The sequence below is a fragment of the Danio aesculapii genome, chromosome 25 (assembly GCF_903798145.1).
Source record: "Danio aesculapii chromosome 25, fDanAes4.1, whole genome shotgun sequence".
Taxonomy (NCBI): Eukaryota; Metazoa; Chordata; class Actinopteri; order Cypriniformes; family Danionidae; genus Danio; species Danio aesculapii.
The window spans coordinates 23,632,052-23,655,194 of record NC_079459.1 but is presented as its reverse complement, the minus strand read 5'-3'; the positions used below and the strand labels follow the sequence as shown (position 1 = coordinate 23,655,194).

At 36.7% G+C, this 23,143-nt stretch overlaps 1 protein-coding gene across 1 annotated transcript in view; it reads right to left on the bottom strand.

The window, feature by feature from the left end:
* The window catches only part of ckap5 (cytoskeleton associated protein 5), a 40,462-nt gene that overhangs the window by 1,674 nt on the left and 15,645 nt on the right, over nt 1-23,143 (bottom strand). Inside the window, exons 14-43 of the mRNA XM_056451459.1 lie at nt 22,722-22,820; nt 22,523-22,633; nt 22,329-22,421; nt 22,062-22,247; nt 20,615-20,709; nt 20,457-20,514; nt 20,153-20,278; nt 19,312-19,451; nt 17,495-17,669; nt 16,839-16,952; nt 16,602-16,730; nt 15,933-16,127; nt 15,675-15,807; nt 14,008-14,105; nt 11,131-11,256; nt 10,879-11,028; nt 10,596-10,799; nt 10,368-10,503; nt 10,093-10,286; nt 8,722-8,888; nt 7,781-7,954; nt 7,543-7,663; nt 5,812-5,991; nt 5,488-5,675; nt 5,059-5,134; nt 3,918-4,106; nt 2,546-2,683; nt 2,364-2,447; nt 402-561; nt 153-295 (exon numbers count right to left, since the gene is read on the bottom strand). Of these exons, the coding sequence (XP_056307434.1) occupies nt 153-295; nt 402-561; nt 2,364-2,447; nt 2,546-2,683; nt 3,918-4,106; nt 5,059-5,134; nt 5,488-5,675; nt 5,812-5,991; nt 7,543-7,663; nt 7,781-7,954; nt 8,722-8,888; nt 10,093-10,286; nt 10,368-10,503; nt 10,596-10,799; nt 10,879-11,028; nt 11,131-11,256; nt 14,008-14,105; nt 15,675-15,807; nt 15,933-16,127; nt 16,602-16,730; nt 16,839-16,952; nt 17,495-17,669; nt 19,312-19,451; nt 20,153-20,278; nt 20,457-20,514; nt 20,615-20,709; nt 22,062-22,247; nt 22,329-22,421; nt 22,523-22,633; nt 22,722-22,820 (4,182 nt within the window). The remainder of the gene's footprint in view (nt 1-152; nt 296-401; nt 562-2,363; nt 2,448-2,545; nt 2,684-3,917; nt 4,107-5,058; nt 5,135-5,487; nt 5,676-5,811; nt 5,992-7,542; nt 7,664-7,780; nt 7,955-8,721; nt 8,889-10,092; nt 10,287-10,367; nt 10,504-10,595; nt 10,800-10,878; nt 11,029-11,130; nt 11,257-14,007; nt 14,106-15,674; nt 15,808-15,932; nt 16,128-16,601; nt 16,731-16,838; nt 16,953-17,494; nt 17,670-19,311; nt 19,452-20,152; nt 20,279-20,456; nt 20,515-20,614; nt 20,710-22,061; nt 22,248-22,328; nt 22,422-22,522; nt 22,634-22,721; nt 22,821-23,143) is intronic.

Below are 23,143 nucleotides of genomic sequence, written 5' to 3'. Positions count from 1 at the left end.
AATAATACTGATAAATTAGCAATAAATAATAAAATAAAGCTGTGTGCCACAAAGTAAATGAGTAAAGTTCCACCATTAGCTTATTTGGCATGACCAGCTTTGTGCTCAAACATAAAATAAGCCAATGTTTCTAGTATGAATGCGAGACGAACCGCTGAGTTCTCGAGTCCGCGTCGCTGTCGTAAGATCTTCAGTCTCTCGTAGTAAGCGGCGGCGTTTAGATCTTCTCCGTTACTGCTGACAGGCACAGAGCTGGAGCTGGGCACAAATGATTCCGTGCTATGCTGTGCGATCACTGAAAAACAAACACGCATATATACACACACACATACATGAGCATGAGGGTGGAGCTTATGCTGATGACATCACATCTAGAGTACTGAGAGTCTGCAGTGCTTCACCTGTGGAGGTCTGGATGCGGCCCTTTCCCTCGCGCTCAGACTCGATCATGCGCAGGCCTCGCTCCACGTAGCTCTGAAAGAACTGAGACGTGTTCCTCAGGAACGGCTCCAGGTCTGCGTCTGAATACTTCTGCTTGTACTCGTACAGTTCTGTCAGGCCCTGATGAAACAACATGCGCATGACGGGTCATGACGACGCATATTTGGTAGATTATGCTCTGACGCATGTATGAAAAACGCAGATTTAGGATTAATACATCAAATCATCTCCAAGAAGAATTGAGTTACTAAATTGAGTAAAAAATAAAATAAAAAAATTCTGATTTACAATAAATAACTACATTTCAATAGCAATATTAATCAATTACAAAAATTCTCTATTCTTGACATTTTTTTGTACACTAACCAGTTCTACATTTATTTTTTCCACATACCGATAATTTTCTGCATATTACTGTTGTTGCTACTATACAAATTTTTGCACAGTACCCCTTTGTACATACTAGTTTTATTACTCCTTGTATACCTACAAGCACTATTTGGTAGTGTCAATCTTTGAATACTAGTACTACTATTTTTCATACTAATAGCATTACATTTTTTGCATCATTAGTACCAATTTTTGCGTACTATGACTTCTTGTTTGCGCAATAATCACCTTTAATACCTCTCTTGCTGAATATCCTGTACAACATTGTTCAGTCTCATGTAAAAGTACTTGTATAGGCTGTCTTGTGTAATGTATCTTATGGTACATGTTATTCATAGGTTTGTGTTAAAATGGCTCTTATGTCCAGTGTATAATCTATGTAGCACCGTTGTCCTGCAAGAAACAACATTTCCCCAGTAATTTAATGCCCTGCTACATATTATTCGTAATTTCATACACACATAACCACAATTTTCTATATCATTATAAAGATAATCATGTAAACACTATAAATAAGAACTTCTCTCCTCCTCAATACCCAGGTCTGAATGCAGACAGTGGATAGCAGTGCAGCAGGTCTCTTGCCCTATCTATTCCAACCATTAACCCTGCCGGTAATCTGGAGGATTAATAAAAAGACAAAGTCCGCCATTCTCCAATTCTCGTACAGCTCTCCCAACAAAAACGCTTGCTGCAAACCAAAAACTTTGCTGTATTTCACAGTTTACCGAGTCTCACAGTTTGGCAGGTCTGCCTTGCCTTCATGCTTGTTCATGCAGTCATGAATAATTAAGCAGCAAGCTCTTCTCATAGGATAAGAAAACTCCGCTATGAATAATGAGAAACCGATGCGTCATCACTTCACTAGCAGATTCGTGATGTCACTGATTTTGATCCCATCCCAAAAATTTTAAACCCGGAAGATGAAATTAGCAGACAAAAGCTCAAAATTATCCAGTTTTCCCCACAATTAAAGCTAACAGGTGCTAATGTCTGAATTGATGCTCAACATACACAAATCTGTTAATTTAAAAAGAAACGTACTCAAGGGTGTCTTGAAACGTTAATACTTAGATTACATTTAGTATCAAACATTATGATCAATTTAATATTTTACAGACATTAAATGATACTATTACAGAACCAAAGCAGATATCGATTTCATCTATTAACACTTTTAGCTTACTTAACACTTAAAATATTACAATTCTTCAAGCTTTCTTATTTTAAAACTGCATTTAAGCATGAAAACGCTCCTTGTGCTGACCAGTATTTAATTGTGGATAGCCTCCGTTTAACAGTTCTGTAAATTTACACCAAAACAGAACACCAGTTGAGGAAAAAAGAAAAAAAGGAGAAAAAAAAAAAAACAAAAAAAAGAGAGAGGGGGGATGGGGGGGGGCGCTTAAATAATTTTAAACACATTCACCGTTATGGATGTATAACATAACCATAAAAAGAAACTTGGGTTTTAGAACAAAAATGAACTAGTGTAAACAGGCAGCTAAACCTCCAGAAGTAGAAGTGTGTACCTCTTTCGTGTTCTCCTTGGAGCCGATCTTTTTGAAGATCTCAGACAGGATGTCACTCACTTTCGCCTTGATCATCTTGTCATCCTGTACAAAATTGAAAATTGAAATGCAGTTGAGAAAACCAGGTCAGCCAGTATGCTTTCCTCAAAGAACCCAGATGAATGTTTGAGTTGAGCTCATACCGATCGAAGTGCTCCCTTCTCCGTGCCCTTGTCCGACTTTAGGCCTGAAAGGTTTGCTGAATGTTTGACCACTCGCCTCAGATGCGCCTCCAGCTCGGACTCGTTGCGGTTCTCGATCATAGACAGGTGGTCTAATATCTGAGAGACAAAGTTTTAGCCTACTTTTACATTGCTCACATTCATTTAAAAATGAGAATTTAAAAACACACGATTGAAAAATGTCATGGTGTGTTCACAACAGACGCGAATGAAGCATCAAGTGTAAGAGATTTACTTGTTAAATCAATGGGGGTGTAAGAGCCAGTTATGCATAATTCATTTGTGATAATTTAGTTAAATATGAAAATTGATATTTAAATATATTAAGAATTCATTGTGATTGTATTATCTAAAATGCATAATTTAATAATTGATACAATTTAAAAACCCTTTACTTTGGTATTTTGGCTTCCGACAGTAATACGTCATGAGGTCATTAGTTCATACGTTTAATGCAGATTGCAGTTATGGATGTTGGAAGCAACAGTTTTTTGACCGAGCTATATTGATTCTATTGTTACTTTGTATTTTTGTTTGCATTTCTTCAGTAAACCTTTTTTAAAAGAAGATTCAGTCTTACTCGCGTTTTTTCAAATACTGGTTGTTGGAATAGAAGCTGCAAAAGGTGGTACATAAGGATTTGCACGAAAGGTGTGCCACTACAGAGGGAATGGGGGTTAATCATGTTTAAGTTGGCCTCATCTTTTAATTTTTACCAGTATTTAGAAGAACAATTGAAAAAATAAATAAAAAAATAAAGAAATTATGCATATACAATACAAACCAAACTAATTATAAAATGACATGCGCTATAAATAATTGAAGTAGGCATGTTAACACCTTGCTGAATTCAAAGCCAAACGTCTCATTCGGAATGAAACAACAGTTTTAATCATTTTAGCAACAAAACATCTCATTTTGATTGAGGAAATGTCAACCCTGGTGTTTTTCATGCATTTAGTTGCAACGTGAACAATCCCTTAAACAACAACGGAGGACACAAAACAGATCCTGTTCTTGCGTCTTGAGATATGACTGTTTGTCAAAGGACAACAAGCTTTGTTTGAGGTTAATTGCGGTGCAGCATCATTGTATTATTTTAGTAGTGTTTGTCGACTGTCTAAAAATTGCATTTCCAGTGTTGTCGTTCACCTGGCTTGTTATATGCTCAAGTGATGATTCTCTGTAAACCAATCAGCATTCAGTGCATCTCTACCTTTCCCATCAAAAAGGGTTAGGCTGGTACAGTTCACTCTTTTGGTGCTTCTGATAGATAAATGGTGTACACTTGGGGGAAACGAGCCATAACCTCAGCTGTGAACGAGAGTTGTACCTTGGCTCCAGTGAGTCTGCAGAGCGTGTGCAGCAGTGTCTTCAGCGTCCGATGAGGAACATCACTCTTCAGTTGCTTCAGCTTCTCTTTAGGGAAAACCTTCATGAAGTTGTGCACATCCAGCAGAATACGATCCAGATTAATACTGTTGATGGTCTGGGGCAGGAAACGGATCATTCTCCAAAGACACTGAGAAAGACAGAAAAGTGATGCTTTGAGAGAATTCATAAGACTTGATCATACTTAAAGATAAGAAATAGGGAACTGATTTATGCTGCATCCCTGTTGTGATGGAAAAAAAAAAAAAAAAAGTCATCTCAATACTTAAAGTGGAAGAGAAGCACTCCAGTTTACATTTTGTAAATTGATTTCGATTTGAATGAAATTATAACATACTTGATTAATGTAACTATAAGGAAAATGGCATGTTTTACAATAGCTTTTAGCGCAAGGGCACCACTATCTTGGAATATCGATGTGTTTCACGTCACAGGGTTGGTTCCGTTCCCTCAGCTGAGCAGATACAGTTGAAGTAATCAACTGAACAGCCTAATTTAACAATGCATGAATATGTATACGTGGAGCTGGTGCAAATACAAGCGTCAGATGTGTGTCTATTACATACAAACAATTATTTTATTTCACTCTTACAATTCTCGATCATTTGATGCACTTTGGTCCACTTTCTATATTACACTGCCTGGGTTTTAACAAGATTCAGTACCAGCGTAATGGGGTACTTTCACTTTTCATGACTACAGCCACTTTCCTCTTTTCATGTACAAACCAAACTAAGATAGGCGCAGGTTTTTACATCCTTCTGAGAGATCGTGTTGATCGACTTGAAAAGGGAATGTCTTGACAATTCCCAAACACATGATTTAGTAAAGTGTGAAGTATAATTTTAATCATTGCATCCTGATGCTGCGGTCACACTAGTGGAATTATGCGTATTAAACAAAACGGACACATTACTTCTCAATCCCAGATAGAAACGGGCCCAAGCTGTCATAAAACTCAATTGAATTGCATTTTAAAAGTCCCATGGGCCCAAAAACCAATCAAGCAAGTGCTTCTTACAATAGGACATGACGCAAATGTGCCCTTTGTGTACCTAAACATGCATGTTGACAAACCATACCTTCATGACAAGTTCAGAGAACATGGGTGAGCCAGCGGTGCTGATAAGACTGTCCTGCAGCAGCACCAGCAAAGCACTGGAAAGAGAAACAACAAATCTATAACCTTTAACTTAAAGCCTGCAGCACTGGTTCAGTTTATAGACCATATCAATGTGGCCATGTCATTGACCCATGATTATTTCCTGCTCATCAAACTATTTCATAACTGTAACAAAAGGCAATTCAATCATAACTTAATGTTAAAACAGCTATCATAACTTTATTCATCAATATGTGGCTCTTTTTAGATTCTCGGAAGGTATAGAATTAAAAAAATATGTAAAACAGGAAATAAGTAGGGACCATTGATTTTGTTGACATCCCTCAAACTGGTCTATCCACCACAGTAAACAAAACTAAAGTTCCTGAACAGGAGATCTTTGGCTAACCTCAGGATGTTGGTCTGGTCAGATTTCTCTAGCACTCGAACCATGAGCAGGTTGACTGAGCGAATGAGCTGCTGTCCGTCCTCGATGTCCTCCACTCTGGAGTCCAACATCAATGTGATCAGACCGTGCATCAAGTCCTTCAGGACGCCCATCGAGGCCTCCCGCGCCAGACACTCCATCGAGAACAGCTGGAAACACACAAACAGTGACTCAGCACACTAAATAACGATCACTTTTGTTTGCTTGATGCATTTTGATTTGATTTGACAAACAAAAGCGGTTTTGTCTCAGGCAACACAATGGTGGATGTGCTGAGAAACGTACAGAGAGCATGTTTCCGATAATGCAGCTGTAGAGTTTGAAGATTTCCTTCTTGTCCAGCCGATCGTCAGCCATGTGTGTGTTGTAAATGAGTCGCAGCTGCATGAAGGTGGCGATGAGGAACTGGTCGATGTGTCCAGACATGGCTTCCGCTTTGTCTGCCTGCCTCAAAACTTCATCAATCTGCAAAAAAATTTTAATGAGTAAATAAAATAAATACATTAATTCTTGTTCAGGTTTAAGGTGGAAAGCATAAAGCACAGGGAGATGGTTTAACTCTCAAAAGGCCCAAACACATTTTGATCAATATGTACATGTTGGGTGTTCCATCAATAAAAAAACTAAGGGTGCATTTACATTAGAGTGACGGTTTTGTTCTGAAACAGTGATTTAAATTGTTACAATGTTGATTTTTGTTCTTGGTGCGTTTTACTTTCACACGGCAAAGTTTCTCCGACTTCCACGGATTCCACTCAGCTGTCAAACATCATAAATCTATGACGATGAGCAATAAGACAAGTGAAAAGGTGCACTTTGATTTATATTTGGTAACACCATTCAAAATTAGAGGCAAGACTTTTTCATAACCTCATTTCAGTTATCAAGGGTTGTAATAATCGAGTCTATCTGCTGTTTTAGTAACATTTAAGTAGTCAATTCAAAATTAGAAAATAACTTATTTTCATGATTAATTATGAGCTTAAAACGTTGGCTAAATTTATGCATTATAGACTTATATTATAGAGAGAATTCACTTGCATGGATCAGAGCATGAATGCGGTGTTCACATTTGCTCAAACAAACAAAGCTAATGCACCAGGTTCCGAAAGCATCCTAAAATTTAGCTAAAATGAGATTTAACTGCATGGTCACGGAGGCTAAATTTTAATTATGTTTATTGGGAGAAAACATTTGCACTAAAATGGATCAACAGCAGTTTGAAAAGTTAATTAGTGAACTTTTCAGAAAAGATTTGGAAGGCTGAAAGTTTACTAAACTTGGCCATGGCCCAATTTAGCTTGAGACCGGTTTGTTTCATTTTGGGTTAAGTATATAAGGATTTTAGACAATGTTTGAAAATTACAGAATTGAGAACGTAAAGGTGATCAATCTTGCACCCCAAAATACCTGGTCAAAATTAAATATTTGATTTAATAAACTGAAATACAGTGGAACAAACAATAAAAAATTGGAATTTCTTAAGCTTTTTATACATTTCTAACATGTATGATGGAAAATCAACTTAATTTTTTTTTACTGTTAATAAAAGCCTATTACTGGTATTTTAATTTTTTCTACTATGTGCGTTATTTTTACTGACCTTATGACTGAAACAATCAGCATTTGTCTTATTACCTCTTAACTTTTAACATATGCTTCAGACAAGTTTGTTGTAGAATTGCTTTCATTATTTTTTTAAAAGCATCTTTCCTCAAACATAATCCAAGTGAATTGACCAGCTGTGGAAATGCAAAACAAATTCACTTGGGACATAAGACTAATCTAATAGAAGTTCTTTATAATGACAAGAGTTATGTAAAATTATGTTTTAGTTCAATTTTAAGTTAAAAATTCATTATTTTGCCACATCACTTGGCCTTAGCTGTGAAGTTGCACTTCATTTACATCAAGGGAGGGAAGGAAAAAGCACTTGTCGCTTGAAACATTAATAGTTTATTACTAAAATCTAATGAACATGTTGTTGAAATCAAATAATAGAAGCAGGACACCCACCTGTGCCAAAGCCTGGATACTTGTATTAATGTCTCCACTGGCCACCTGGGAGATAACGAAGTTGATGGTGGAGGCAGTGCTATTGTGAATGTCATCAAAATGAGGAGAGACCGAATGAATCCTGAAAACAGCAGAAACGTATTCAAATTCCTTAACAGGAGCGATGCACCATTTGTTAAGCCAAAGTATTTTAGCATGCAATCCACTTGGCAAGAGCGGTGTTTTGCTGAACTCGTACTTGCGCTCAGGAATCAAGACCGGCTCCAGAACTTCATCCAGTTTGTGCTGCACCAGGTCAGGGATGTCGCTGGCACATGTGTGGTTGTTCTCAAACACGTCCAGATCCAGCTGAAACTCTTTCGGGATGGACGGAGCCGACTGCTCCAAATGAGCGTTCTGCTGCCGAGCTTGACTGTTGAAAATGGGCATATAACAGTATTACAATACTCTTATTTACATAGCAGCCATTAACACAAGACTCACTCAAAATTCTTATTCCTTATCAGCAGCAGGGAACTAAATCACTTCTGACAACAAATGTATGAAAATAATATTTAAAATGGTGACATTCATTAGTTGTAAATAGTTAGAATATAATGCAACTCAAAGCTTGTTTTTTTATATACATTAAAATCAACAACGATGCACTGATTTTTTGCAGTTTTGGCATTTTCAACATTACCATTTCAAATAAAACTGTTCACAACATCGTATATGACATCACAATCAGCCGTACAATCTAATAATCTCTCTAATATTTCATTGTGATCTCTAGCCCTCCAGGATGTCAGGTGCCTTGTGAGCAGTACGGCAGTACTTACATCCTGTAAGTGCGATACATTATTCTGTCCATGGAGAGCAGCCAAGAAAAGAAAGGAATAGTAGAGAGGAGAAGAGAAAGACTTAGGATTAAGAAACAACATGCATCGACACAAGAGGAAAGAACGAGACAGAATGAGACTGCATATAGAAAGTATTACATGGTCCAGGACTTGCATTGTAAATTATTTTTTGGTTATACTTTAAAGACTTCGTCATAGTGTCACTTTTCATTTAACTACCAAGTAACATTAGCTGAATGTACTTCATGGTTAGGATGAGGGGTAGTCGCATCTAAAAAAAAATTGTTAAAGATGTCTTTTCAGAGTGCATAATTTAAACGGACTAAGCAGTACATACTTGAGCTTGTTGGGCACTTCCTCTTGAGCAGGCTTGCGTAGGAAGGTCGCATTGGGATTGGTGGGATGCTCTCTCTGGGGTCGCTCCTGTTTGGTTGAGGGCGCTGGCGTCTTTTTGGCCGAACGTTTAATTCTCTCTTCAAGCATGCTCATTTCTTTCTCGGAGAGCTAGACGAAAGAAAAAAAGTTGACCTGAGCATGGCTTAACATCCAACATGAATGACTACAAGGTCAAGAATAGTCAAGGCAAAATAAAAGCAACTTATTTGGCATTTAATTATGGCATCAGCCATAAATTTGAATATGCTGGAAGCAAGACTTTTTTGATGTTGTGGGGTACTTCTATTTTGACAAAACAGAGATTGAGGGTTTGGGCTTAGGCCCACAATGAGTAAACTTAAAGTGCCTGAATTCAGACCACGTTAATGCTATATCTAGTTCACTTAAATGTCGTATTGTCAGATTTAGAGTATGGTACAAATTAGCATTACCTTTCCTTTATAAGAAGAGAAAAAAAAACTCAATGTCAGAAGATTACAAAGAGCAGTTGGTTGGTGACTTATGGCAGGCATCCACACTACAGACATCATCATTGGGAAATTCTGGCGTTTCATTTTAGTATAGACTGACTGAAACGCAAACTTTTGAAAACAGGTTTTGGATTAGGGGCACTCCATATATGAAATGCCATTTCAAAACAAATACACTAGTGTATGCAGCACCTTAAAGGCCAACAATAATTGGCTTAAGTTCTTTATTTCTGTTGAACATGAAAGGTTTTTACATTTGAACTCTTCAAATATCCTTTAAGTGCCTTTTGAAACCTTCCATTAAAAATGAAAATTCTCTCAGCCTCCTTTGTTTATGCGGAGATATTTCACTTTAAAAGACCATAAAAAGGACTTATTATTTGCAATAATGTTACTGAACCTACACACAAGAGCCTGATAAAAATGCTAGTTTTAGAAGAAAATGTCAGATGGCATTGAGGTTTTTGCATCTGAAGCCTCCATTTTAAAGAAAGCAGAAAACACGTATTGACCGACATCCATAATAGAAACAACTGCTGTTGAAGTCAATGGCTAAAAGTTGGAAACATTCTTCAAAAGATCTTTTGTGACAAAATTACACCTAAAAACTAGTTTGGAACATGTCAATTTGCCATTTATTGACATTTTTGGGTTCTGTTCCTTTGTACAGCTCCTTTAATAAGCATTATAAAAAATGAATTAATGAATGGCTTTTTTTGTGTGTGATTTACATTTGCGACCCTGCTTTTCAAAATAATCAACCACCTAAATAAAATTTAATTATCTGACTAATATTCACAATCACATGAAACAACAAATTCGATTGGCAACTAGTGTCTTACATTGCCGATGAGTTTGAAGACTTGGTCTCCACAGGCGTTATAGGCTGCTACGACAGTATTAAGGGCTGCATTGCGGACTGAAGTGTCTCGATCTCCAATATGAACAGCGATTTCTTTCAGAGCCTTGGCTGGAGTCGGTTGGCACACATTCATACCGAAGTTCTCAATCAGGCAGCCGAGCTCCTCGAGACATTCTGGAAAGAGTAAAAAAATAAAATAAATAAAATACATTACACAGTAGAAAGCATCTGAAAGTTTGAGTAAACCACACTTACCAGATCTCTGCTTTGAGTTCTTTGATTTGGTCCCATCCATAAGGAAAGGAAACACTTTGCTGGCTGCGTAGACTTTACACAGCATTGCCAAAATAGCACGAACATCTTTGCGCACCACATCTTTAGACTCTCCAACCTGCACAGAGACACAAGCAAAAAAGGACCCCCCGTCAGGTCGTTTCTCAACAAATTGTCTTCATTGTTAGTGGTCGGGTAGATAAATTCTACCTTGAGGATCAGGTAGGGGATGAAAGAAGAGGCCTCGTAGTCATTGAGCTGGTAGTTTTTCCTGCTCAGCATGGTGAAGAGCAGCTTGAGGAACTCCAGGGTTTTCATGATCACACTAGTGTTGGTGTCAAAGAAGCGCAGAGTGAACCACTTCAACACCAGGTCCAGACAGCCAATCACAGCCTCAGACTCTGCCTCCATGTGCTGTAAAACAGATAAAATGCATTAGTGTAGTACAGTTTGATGCGATTACGGACTCGCCAACTGCTACGACATGACAAACCTCAATCATGGCTCCGATAGCCTTTACGTGTCGCTGAAAGTCAATGTGGAAGAGCTCGTCTTGTAGCCACTTGGCCAGACATGTTGACATTTGAGTTTTGAGCTGCTCCACGTACTCGTCACGAGGAGTAATAAAGTTCCACTTCAGAATCTGGAGGAGAGTTGGTAAGCAAATGCATACATGCAGTGAGCCTAAAAATGCCACTCAATAGTGTTGACAAATATTCGCAAGTACCATTGAAAAGCCGCTCACCTTTAATGACTTCTCTTCTTTGATTCTCTGCTCTTTGCCATTGGGAACGAGGATGAAAATGGGACCAGACTTATCCTCCTCATCCTTTGCACCAGCCTTAACTGGAGGTTTCTTTCCCGCAACAACCTGAAGTGGCAGGACAACAGATCATTTACTCTGAATCACAAGTTCAGGTCGGGAAGTCTTCTTTGATGGTAAACGTTTAGTGATTGCTGGGCTCTATAATTTCTGCTTGGAGTACATTTCATCCACTAGTCCAAATAAACAGTATAAAACAGAATGTTAATAAATTTTGAAAATTTCCAATAGTCACTTTAGCATTCCAGTTTAAAGCGAATATTTGCTTAAGCTTACTAAATTGTTAAAGATCTTAAAAGTTTGATTTCTGAAGTGTTGTAGATAAAAACACATTACAATGTCTAGAAAAACCACTACGAAAAAAGATTTACACACTGCAAATTTCAAAGCTATTGACCTTATTCTTTAATGGAACTCATTTGACATTTGCAAAGCCCTGCCCCCCTTCTCACAGTCCAACATGCTTTCAGTATTAGCCACAGTGCTTCCTTATCAATTTGTGCACTCCCCAGGGAAATGGTGAACAATTTGTACAAATTACAAGGTCTGCATTATCAGAGGGAAATGTTGACGTTGTGAGTGTAAAGGAGGTCGCACACCAGAAGCGCCGCTCAGCGATGCACCACTCATTTCAGAATTCTAAAATAGGTTTTCTATCTGGGTACACGCAACAGCGCGGCAAGTCGGTGGCCGTCGGCAGCTGTCCAGCCATGACTCAGGACACTGTTCATTTTTTGCCACGCCACAGAGAGCCATCTGAATAGTTTCATTTAAAATAGCATGCGAATGTGCGCATCTGGTGTGCGATACTTTCAACTGTCATGTGCGCGCCATTTTGCGGCGCGTCCGGTGTGTGACGGCCTTAAGAGAAAACGTAATAAAGACTGTAGTATACTTTAGTATAATGATTGGAAGTTCAGAACATTTGAATACAAGTAAAATGCTACAAATTGGCTGTTTCTCAATATGAGTTTTTCAACATCATTAACAGCCAAAGTTCAGTTCCAAAATTCAAGACCACAAGAAAAGGAGGATGCGTGAAAGTTCCTGTATAAGTTCTTAATAGAGGACGCACCGATGCAGACTTGAGCACCGAACTCGCTCAAGAAGTCTCAGAAGGCATTCCGCCGGGTTAAAGGAGATGGGAAGCACAGCGTTTTATACAGATTTATTATTAAAGTTCAGAGATATAACCTAATTAACTTAGGAGTTTCCCTAAATGACAGAGTGAAAGTAAACATTACCATGAAAATCTTAATCGAGGCATAAACACATTAGCCTAAGGGTGTTTATTTGCTGAAATTTGTATTGAAACATGTTTTATTTGTATTGTGCAAAGTATATTTGCAGGGCTTTTGTGCATGTTATATATTGAAAGGGGAAAAACAACTCCTCGTATGAATGCTGTAATGTTTTTAAATTTGTGTTAAAAATACGTTAAGGTCATGTGACCATCAGGACGAACGCAGCATCTCATTTCCCACAGGATGCGTTCTCTGTTCTCGCGGTCTCCCAAGTTCGTTCTTCCGAGGTGACCTGGCAAGATCGGTCTTCACGAGAAGACAAGTCCATTCTCTGCATTCTTGTAATTGAGAAACAGCCATTATTTCCCTAACCCAATTCATAAACACACAGAAATGGTGGCATCTTGAAGAGGACAATGCATGTAATTCTTAATTCATTGTTTATCTGGACCTCCGGGCTATACGGTTTAAAATTACCCTCAAGTAAGTCCTCAGGTAGTACACGGTTTATTGCCAGGTCACATTTTCACAAACGAATGACTCGAGACTGAATCTTTGGTACTGGACTGCATACAAAAATGTAGTTTATCAAGTGAAAGCACCGTTGATTGACAGGCTCTAAGTTTCAGGACAAGAGAAAATATAGTCCCAGGCATTCTGGGTCCTATACAAGCATGTTTCTTGTTAATCACCGATGTTTCTCTACACTTGGTTAGTCTGTCGGTTCTGTTTGTTAGAGAAAACTGCGTGCAGTGACAGAGCACACAATATTTACGCTACGATTGGCTGATCAAATCAAATGGCTACAAAGGGTCAGTTGACTACTTCTCATTCACTTCCAACAACTTTTTTTTTGTCATAAAAACTTACGCTTATGCTTTTTGATGTTGCAAAGCAGTATTTTCATATTTTTTTTAATGCTTAGTCAAACACACTTTGCTTGTAGATTAGGTAGCTTGACTATTAGGCAAATGAATTGGAAGTCCTAAAACCGCTTACTTCCACATTTCTGAATAAGTTAAATAGCTTAGCTCTTTAAATGTACATTTTTCACAAACTGAAATTGGACTGATTCATTGCAACTGAATAAAAAATACGCAAGACAACAGAAAGGTTGTGAATCTATTGACAACACCACATGCAGTGCTTCCACACCAAACCCACTCCAGTGGTGCTCTCTATGAAATTCCAATATACCTTCTCACTGCTAGGAGGCCCTTTTGAGAGCCTGTTTTGCTTAGCATTATCTTTTTCTCCTTTCACCTTGAGCTCCGTGCTTTCGCTCTAGTGCAGAACACAACGCAGCACATTTCAAAACACACAAAAAAAATTGCATAACCCAATCCATGATATTTTGACTTTCACAGAAAACTAGGCCAATGTTTAAATGTACTTTTAATAGAAGCTTATTTTTGAACTGCGAAAGAACACTGTCATTGTCTTTCCATGGACAGTCCCTTGTGTATTATGCACCGGATGTTTTAGATCACAGATTGGATTGTTTTATTAGCAGCAACTCCCTACAACAGCAAAAAAACAATGAAATGTGCCACACCTTTTTAGCCGCAGGACCTGCTGGTTTAGCTTTCTTAGTGTCAGGTTTGGGTTCAGGTTCACTGTAGTCATCAACGGGACTATGATTCCTAGCTGGAGCTGTAAAATAAAATGACAGTTGAAGTAATTCAGGATCTTTTCAAGTTGCTGAACTTTAATTGAACAAAAAAAATGGAAAGATAATCAGGAATAGAAATTCTTATTTTGATGCATTATTTTGTGATTTTTAGCGTATCTGTAGTAGAATTGTGCAATGTAATCACTAAATAGACGATTAAAGAAGACCTTACTGGATGAATCGGCTTTTTGAATGAATCTCAGACTGGAGGTAAGGACTCAACAATAAGTTCTGGCCATCTTGTGAAAACGTAACTGGTAATGAATTAAGTTTCTTTTAAAAGTTTATATTTACTTGATGTATTCATTACAATAAATGGAGTTTCTGTCTAAAATCTAAACTATGTAAAAACATGCCATTTAGTAGTAATGGGCAGTTCACGCATTTCTAGGGCTGGGCGATACAGCAAAAAAAAAAATTATTATATAAAATATAATTATGTAATTAAATATTATATAATTACATATATATTATAAAACTTATATATAACGATATGCTTCTTATCATTCGATATCGATAATTATTGAATATATTTAACAACGCATTTAGGAATATTAGGATTTTTTTTGTTAATTTATCAACATTACTAAGGGAAATAGTTTTAATAGTCAAAAACAAATTTAAACAAATATCTGATCTCTAATAAAATAAAGTGTTAAAGAGACTTAAACTTGATAAATTAAAATGTTACAAAGTGTGTGCAATGGTGAAGGTAGATCAACATCTGTAAGGTCAATAATAATGATACAGTAAACCTCAAACTCTGTAAACAAAACAAATTATGAGCTTTCAAGTAAAGGAACCGACCATCATTATTCAAACACATACTGCAACATTACAAATTGTGAACTTGAATGACTATTACCCCTATGCTAAAAAAACTCTTTCAGATGGGGAGCTATAGAGGCTGGGATGCACAAGAAACCAAAAAGCCTCTCTGGCGACATCCTTTTTTTTTTAATTTACAATCTCCTCACTGCTGCAATACAGCACTAATTTTCGAATGTGTTGTTATTCTGACCTGAAGTGACAAGCGTGAATGCGTGCTTTGTGTTTGTCTGAGGTAATTAATCTGCCGATATTACTGAAATGTGTATATTCCATACAAAGTGTAAAGCAGATTGGTTAGTTCTAGCGCTCGGGGCATTCGGAAAAGTTCAGATCTTTATCAACTAGGTATACTTGGATAATGCCTCCATTGGAAATGACAAACTGACACCCTAAGCTTATTGGCACTGCTTCCAAGGCGCGCGCTCAGCAGCCACATTTTAATAACACTTCATACCAAAACTACATACCAAACTTTTTTTTTTTTTTTTTTTTTTAAATCGATATTGACAATGGTGTTCGGTCAATAAATATCGATTTTAAAAATCACCCAGCAATACACATTTCTCCTCTCCAATGTGCTACATTTCTATTGTTTGTTTTAATTCAAACGTGCTTGATGGATGTGTGTGACTGTTACATTAACATGCAACCATTAATATTATCCATTGATTTGAAATATACAGACTAGAAGCAGGCTCTAAACATCTGATTTGGGTCACCTGAGGCTGTTTTGGCAGCAGGGGCACTGGAGGCTGGTTTAGATGCTGCAGCTTTGGCAGGAGCTGCAGGCTTGGCCGGCATCACAGCCCTGGCCTTGTCCAGCATGCCAACCACCTGGTCCTTAGAGGCCGGCTGCGGAAAGATAAGTGAGGTTAGTTTGCCAAATATTGATCAATTTGTCCTATTTCTATAAGCCATCTGTCCTACCAACAGAGTCATATATTCAGTATATCTGATTGAATCACATCTGCAACTACCTTTAGTTTTCCAGTAGCCTTGGTCATCTTATCAAAGCCCAGGTGCATCATGAAGGTGGGAAGAGCATCCTGGGCTTTCTTGCGCACGTCTCCGCTGCGGTCCTCCAGGCAGGCATACAGATGCGGCACACACAGCATGAGGTCAGCAGGCACCGTACGCAGGGTGGGCAGCTTCTCGGACAGCCAGCCCAGCAGCTTCGAAATGAAAACCACATTATTTTATTAAATTAGTCAAAATCAAACAGTTGATATGGTAAATGTTGATTATATAAAAAGAATGTGACCAAGATGACAAATAATACTTCTCTAAAATAAGCCTTGCATTATATTCCATATGCAAATTCCTTTAAATGATCAATCTTAACTTTAAAACATGATACATAATCTATTGCATGCCTTTTGTCATTTGATTGATAGTTATGTTAAGCAAAAGGCCATTTAGGTGTACAGTATAAACAAATGACTGATCATTTCATTGGTGTATAATATTTATGCATAACTAAAAATATTAGCATAAACTTTCATTTTGTAACTTGAATTATAAAATCATTCTATCTGCATTTTAATAGGCTTCACCACACAGAGTACTTCTATGTTGTAATTGTCAGTACAATGTAAACGTGATTATCACACACCCCCCATTTTTATAATGGTAAACAAGTGCCATACCTCCTGTCTAAGGAAAGGGTTTTCCTTCTTGAGCTCCTCTGATAGGTCCTCTCCCTCAAGCCACTCCTTCATTCCGGTTTGCTCCACCCATGCATTCAGCGTCGCCATGGCAGCAGCACGAACATTAGGCTAGAGTCAAATTTCAAGCAAATTAGAACACTGCTATCTCTAGCTGGATTTTACAGACAAGTGCCATAAAAGGGTGTACCAAAAAGTTAATATTAGAGTTTGTCATACCTTACTGTCACCAAGAACAGTAACAACAGGAATTCCTAAGTTTTTGACGTGCTGCTTAAGAGATGGGCCCATAGCAGTGGCGATCTGCTGCAGGATATTGAGAGTCTGCTGGACCTGAGGATGCATTTTGTGTGATCAAAAACAGCCTTACAATGAAATCAAAGTCTGCATCAGGTTTGCAAGTCATATTTTTTTAAACCATACTATAGGTGACGAACAACTATTGAAATATAAAAACTAATTTGAATTTTACTACACTTTGACATGTTATTACAGCATTTAACCATTTTAGTTAATAAATAATAATAATATTAATAATAATAATAGTAATAATAGTAATAATAATAATAATACATCCACACAAATTAAACTACATTTGGGTGTTTGGCAATATTATAAACTGTAAAAAAAAAAAAAAAAAAAAAAAAAAATTAGAATTCTCTATTTTTATACAAAATGAATTAAAGCTAAATTCAAATGAATAAGACCTGCATATTACTAAAAAAACATTTTTAGCATCTTCTTAAGATCAAAACTGAAATGAATGGGTAAAGAATGAATTGAAGAGGAAAGAATTAAAACAAATAAGAAACACCAACAAAAACAGATAAGCAGTGAACATGGAGAAAATTTTTAAGTTGTTATATTTGTTTTACCAGTAGCTTGTTGGAGTCATTGAGACGGCCCTTCAGTGCCATGGGCAGCTCGCCGATGTTTGGCTGAATGAATTTGGCCTCAGAGATGACGGCGGCCACCTCATCCAGCCCCTCCTTCCTGATCTTCCAGTTCTTGTCGCTGATCTTTGACACCGTTTCTGATGTGATTTTATCACTGTTGAAAAACAAAATCAATCTCTCAACTTGAATCTGCCATCATCCAAAATTGCCTCATGGTCCCAGTGTTCATTTCGTTGACAAATTTTTTTTACAATTTGTGACAAACAAGTTTCTACAGACGAAATCTAGACGAAAACTAAAAAAGGTGACGACGACAATTTTCGTTGACTAATAAAAACGAGACGAGAAGGTGATTGAGGGACGTTTATATTCAATCCGATAATAAATCAGAATTAATCTTGGTGTGTGATGCATGATGCACACACACACATTTGAAAACTGCTCCACAGTAGACGCGGGATGCGATTACATCCATAGGGGCGTCTGTCTGATTAAAACTATAATAAAATGACAAAAGCTGAGAGAAAAAGATTCACGTTTGATGTCAAGACAAAAAGACAGTAAACCGTATGGGGAGGAAATAAAACAACAAATCTAAAGCGACATCAGCATTCCAGGAAATCATCCAGAAATTCAGCAAAGGTAATCTCGGATCTTTTTAATTACCAGTGTTTGTGCTTTCACTTAACTGAAATGATATAGGCTCTTGCCAACCTTTAGAGAATTGACTCCATTAGATTGTACATTAAAAGTTATTAAATCAGTCAGTCTTAAATTCATTATGAATTGTGAGGAGTTGTTTCCTTGCATGTTTCATTTCAGCTGTGGCTACAGTTTAGCTAACCCTCTAAACTTGTGCCAGGTTCACGCGCTGTCTCCGTCTACGTAGTGTACCTCTACCATAAAAAATAAATAAATAAATAAATAAACTGCTTTATTCAGGATGTCATTCAGCAATATGATTTCTTACGTCTGTAAGGATTACAGATGCAATAGTCGCTGCTTATCAGGGATTCGCAAACATACAAGATAACGAAACAGCCTTAAAGTACGTAAAAATCACTTTTATTTTTACGTACACCTTCACTTATCTCCTCTATTTGAGTCATCACAGCCATGGGACTGACTGCACATTTTACAAGACAACACAACATCATTTTCAAGTCATGTCATTAATCTACTTATTTACTTGGTGCTATACAGTTGAGCGCCATGTACTGTACACATGTACCAATTACAACAGTAAAGCTTGCTATAAACTGACCTTGAAGGGGCTTAAAATAGTTTAAGTCCACGTTGCAAAGACTTAATGGCTTGAAATGGTTCAACAGACTGGTTAAAAAGACTAGTTTACCATGTTGAAATAAAATGTTTGCTAAATAATTGCACAATCCAGCTTTAAGATGGCTACTGTTCTCACATGTGAATTGATAGCTGACGAATAATTTTACGAATTACTTATGATATAAATAAACAATGCATATCTATTAATTATACTGTTTTATTTGCTTTAAAGAATTTTTATATTTTGTATAAATGTATACAATATTTAACATTACACTTAAATTAAAACCAAATATATTTTAGTTGACTAAATCTCGAGTAGATTAAGTCGACTAAAATCTTATGAAACTTAGTCGAATAACAAGACTAAAACTAAAATGATTCAGAAGACTAAAATGGAATTTTAGTCAAAAGACTAAGGCTAAAACTAAATCAAAGTTTGCTGTCAAAATTAACACTGGATGGACTCATTATTAGAAAAGAACAATCTCTGAAGCCAGTATCTGACTGACCTGATGTCAGTTCTGGGCAGCATGTCCATGATGTCTCCAGCTCCACCGTCTACCTCGTCTTCTTCAGCCGCATCGCCGTCCTCTTCTGCTCCTGCTTTTTTGGCTCCACGGGTGGGGGCCGGAGGAGACTGACCCTGCATCTATGACAGATAGTGTGACAATGTAAATAAACAAAAAATACATTTATTAGCCAAGGTGGTGTATCAAAGTGTGAATCGTTGAGGCCATTTTACTTCTACAATATTTACTTCAAATTTAGTTCATTTTACTTTTGCTTAGTAACCTTGCTGTTATTTATTAGTATACATCTAGCTTTTTGTAGTCTAATTGTTATCTCTTTCTATTTTGTGTAATTTATTTTGTCTTGTTAGCTTATTTATGTCTGGTTTCTTTACTTTGTTTATTTAACATTTTTTCACCACTTTGTTTACTTTTAGTCATTAAAACTTCATAGTTTACTTTAGATGAATTGAGTTTACTTTTATTCTTTTATCTGAAACTTGCATTGTTTGCTTCTTCCTTTGTTACCTTGTTTTACCCGTTTTCACTGTTAACTTATTTTAAACACCAGCAGTGTGAAAATAAAAACTACTTCATAAAACAATCTGCTTTGATCAAGAGAACTCTACAAAAGGATAATGGAAAAGCAGCCAAAACACACCTGCATAATGTCCTTGAACTAAGTTAGACAGGGAGGGAATGACAACACCAAAGTAAAACAATGGAAAGAAAACAGGTGTGGTACAGTGGATGGGAGTATGAGAGATAAAACCCACTGATGGTTGAGTAAACTCCTAAAAGGACTGCTTTCCATTTCTGCATTACAAAAGGTCATATTTACCTTCACAAACTCAGCATCTATTTGTGAAAGGAGGGCAGGTTTTTCATCTTCAAAGAACATGCGCAGAGGAGCTCCCATATACAGATACATCACTCCCAAAAGAGTGATTGCAGATGTCCTTACAGCCTGAACAGAACATTAAGACTTCATTATACACAACTACATTAAATAAAAAGGTGAACGTTATAATATATTCCAGGTAAAGAATATTTATTGAAATCACCACCGTCAGTGATTAATGCACATCAAAGCATATTAAACACAATTGAAAGTACAGTTATGAATGACTGAAATCATGACTCACAGGATTTGTGGCACCCAGGGCAGTTTTGACGTTGTTGATGAATCCTTTGACATTTATTCTGGATTATGGGGAATTACATGCAAAGTTAGAAAAGAGGATAAGATTAACCGCACGAAATATAATCTTTAAGAAAAAAAGTCTAGGTATATATTGCTCACCCTGCAAACCCAAACTCCTTCATGGCATTGGCCAACCAGTTCAACGTCTCTGCTTGGTTTTTAGGATTTTTCTGAGCGAAGGCCATCGAGACAACCTGCGAGTTCACAAACAAGGACAATTATTTATTTATAATAATTGCAAGTGGAATTGAAAAAAGCTGAAAAGTTTATGCATCTATTTTATTCAAGAGTAAAACGCATGTATACATTTATTAAACCATGCACAATGACCACATTTAATATTAAGAATAGGGCATATAATACTGTAATAAGTGTAAAATTTACAAATAATAAATCAGTCTACAATTAAAGCCCTATTAAGTGTAAATATTAGAATAATGTTTATTATTAACAACAACAGAATTGTAATTATATTAGACAAATCGTTTTAATTAAATGTATTATTATTATTATTATTATTATTATTATTATTATTATTATTATTATTACTACTACTACTACTACATTTAATTAATTTGATTTGTCTATTATTATTATTATTATTATTATTATTATTATTATTATTATTATATTTAGCCAAGTGCGCAACTCTGAAATTGAAAAAAAAAAAAAAAAAAAACTAAATTAAAACAAGAAAAATTAATAAGAAAACAAATCTCACATAATTAAATATAGATAGATAGACAGAAATATATATACATTTATTAAACCGTGTATAATGACACTACTAAATATCATTAAGATTGCCATATGATGCTGTAATTAATGTAAAATCATTCTATTAATTACAATTACGATTAAAGCCCAATTCAATGTGTACATTATAATAGGTGTATTAACCCATTATTGATTTATGGGATTTACTTGTCTAATATAATTACAATTGCTATAAATAGACAATCATAAACAGAAGATCAAGTATAAGAATAAGAAGCTTGTAACTGCAATTGAAAAATAAATAAAATGGTAATAATAATAATAATAATAAATAAAACAACAACAACAACAACAACAACAATAATAAAACCCACCGGTCCTACTGCACCCAACCCGTACTGAGCTGGGATCGAAACAGCGATTCTTTGTATGGGAGTCAGTTGCTGTAACGAGGAGGCTAAAGACCATGGCTTCTAGCGTCTGTCGCTAGAGCACCTTTTAAGGTCAGAGGTTTGAGGTTTACCTGCATAGCATTTCTCTAGCTGGTCTCTGTTACACTCACCCCCCTAAACCTCACTCCCATCCCAGACGAGCACGCACATCTAACCCACCGGTCCTACTGCACCCAACCCGATCTGAGCTGGGATCGAACCAGCGATTCTTTGTATGGGAGTCAGTTGCTATAAGGCGGCTAAAGACCATGGCTTCTAGCGTCTGTCACTAGAGCACCTTTTGAGGTCAGAGGAGTGAGGTTTACCTGCATAGCATTTCGCTAACTGGTCTCGGTTACAACAACAACAATAATAATAATAATAATAAAACCACCAACCTGTTCAGCAGTCCATGGGAGAGAACAGGCCTCTCCGATTGCAGTAAGAGCCTCTTTAGCATTACCTCCACACTTCACATCTCCAATCTTATCAACCAGGCCGTCCAGAACCACTAACGCAGACGTTTTTGAGAACTGGCCCTTTTGTGCAACAAGTCCCACAATGCTGAGCTTCATTTGCATCACCTATCAAAAAAGCACATTGAATATCAGCACTACAACGCATATCAGACAACTATGAACAGCCTCACACTAAAGAGACCTAACCTGAAAGTTGGTCTCTTTCCACCCAGGTTTCTTCGCCAGCATCTTTACTAAAGCCTGGCATGGCATTTCAGATTTGTCCATCTGCTCCACGGCCTGAGAAGAATAAAAACCAAACCAAGTTTAGAGCATGTTCTCTCTAATTAAAATCTTTATCAAATAGATGGAGAATTTTTTTTTTTTTTTCCACAAGACACCTTCTGAAACTCCTCCATGCTGGCGAGTCTCTCCTTCCAGTTGGCGCTGTCCAGCAGCTGCATACAGGAGGCTGGGAGAACAGCGCCTGCTTTCTCCTCGCACACTTCCGGCTGATTAACAAACAATAACATCAACTTTGCATTATACTATTCTTTGAAGTTTAATAAAAATGGTTAAAATGTGAAATTAGACACCTACAGATAACTCAGTCTCGATAATTTCCTTAGTATCTGGAGCTTTCTTGGACTTCCCACTCGGGGCTGCGGCAGGTTTGCCCTTTTTGGGAGGTCCTGCAGCCTGTTCATAAAGAATATGAAAAATTAAGTTTGTTAGTTTGGCTTAGCTTAAATTAAAATAAAAATTTACACAATTTTAACATGATAGCTTCACTGGAATAATAGACATTTAATAATGTACGTTTTGTTTATTAATTGCTAGACATGAAAAATCATCTAAAATGTTAGCTTATTCTTCATTTACACGTTGAAACTTTTGTCAGTCATATGTTATCATTAGTTATTAAATAACTAACATTTAATAATAATAATAATAATAATAATAATAATAAATAAACAAACCTAGGATTACTGATTAATCAAATGAAAAATTCGTGTCATGAT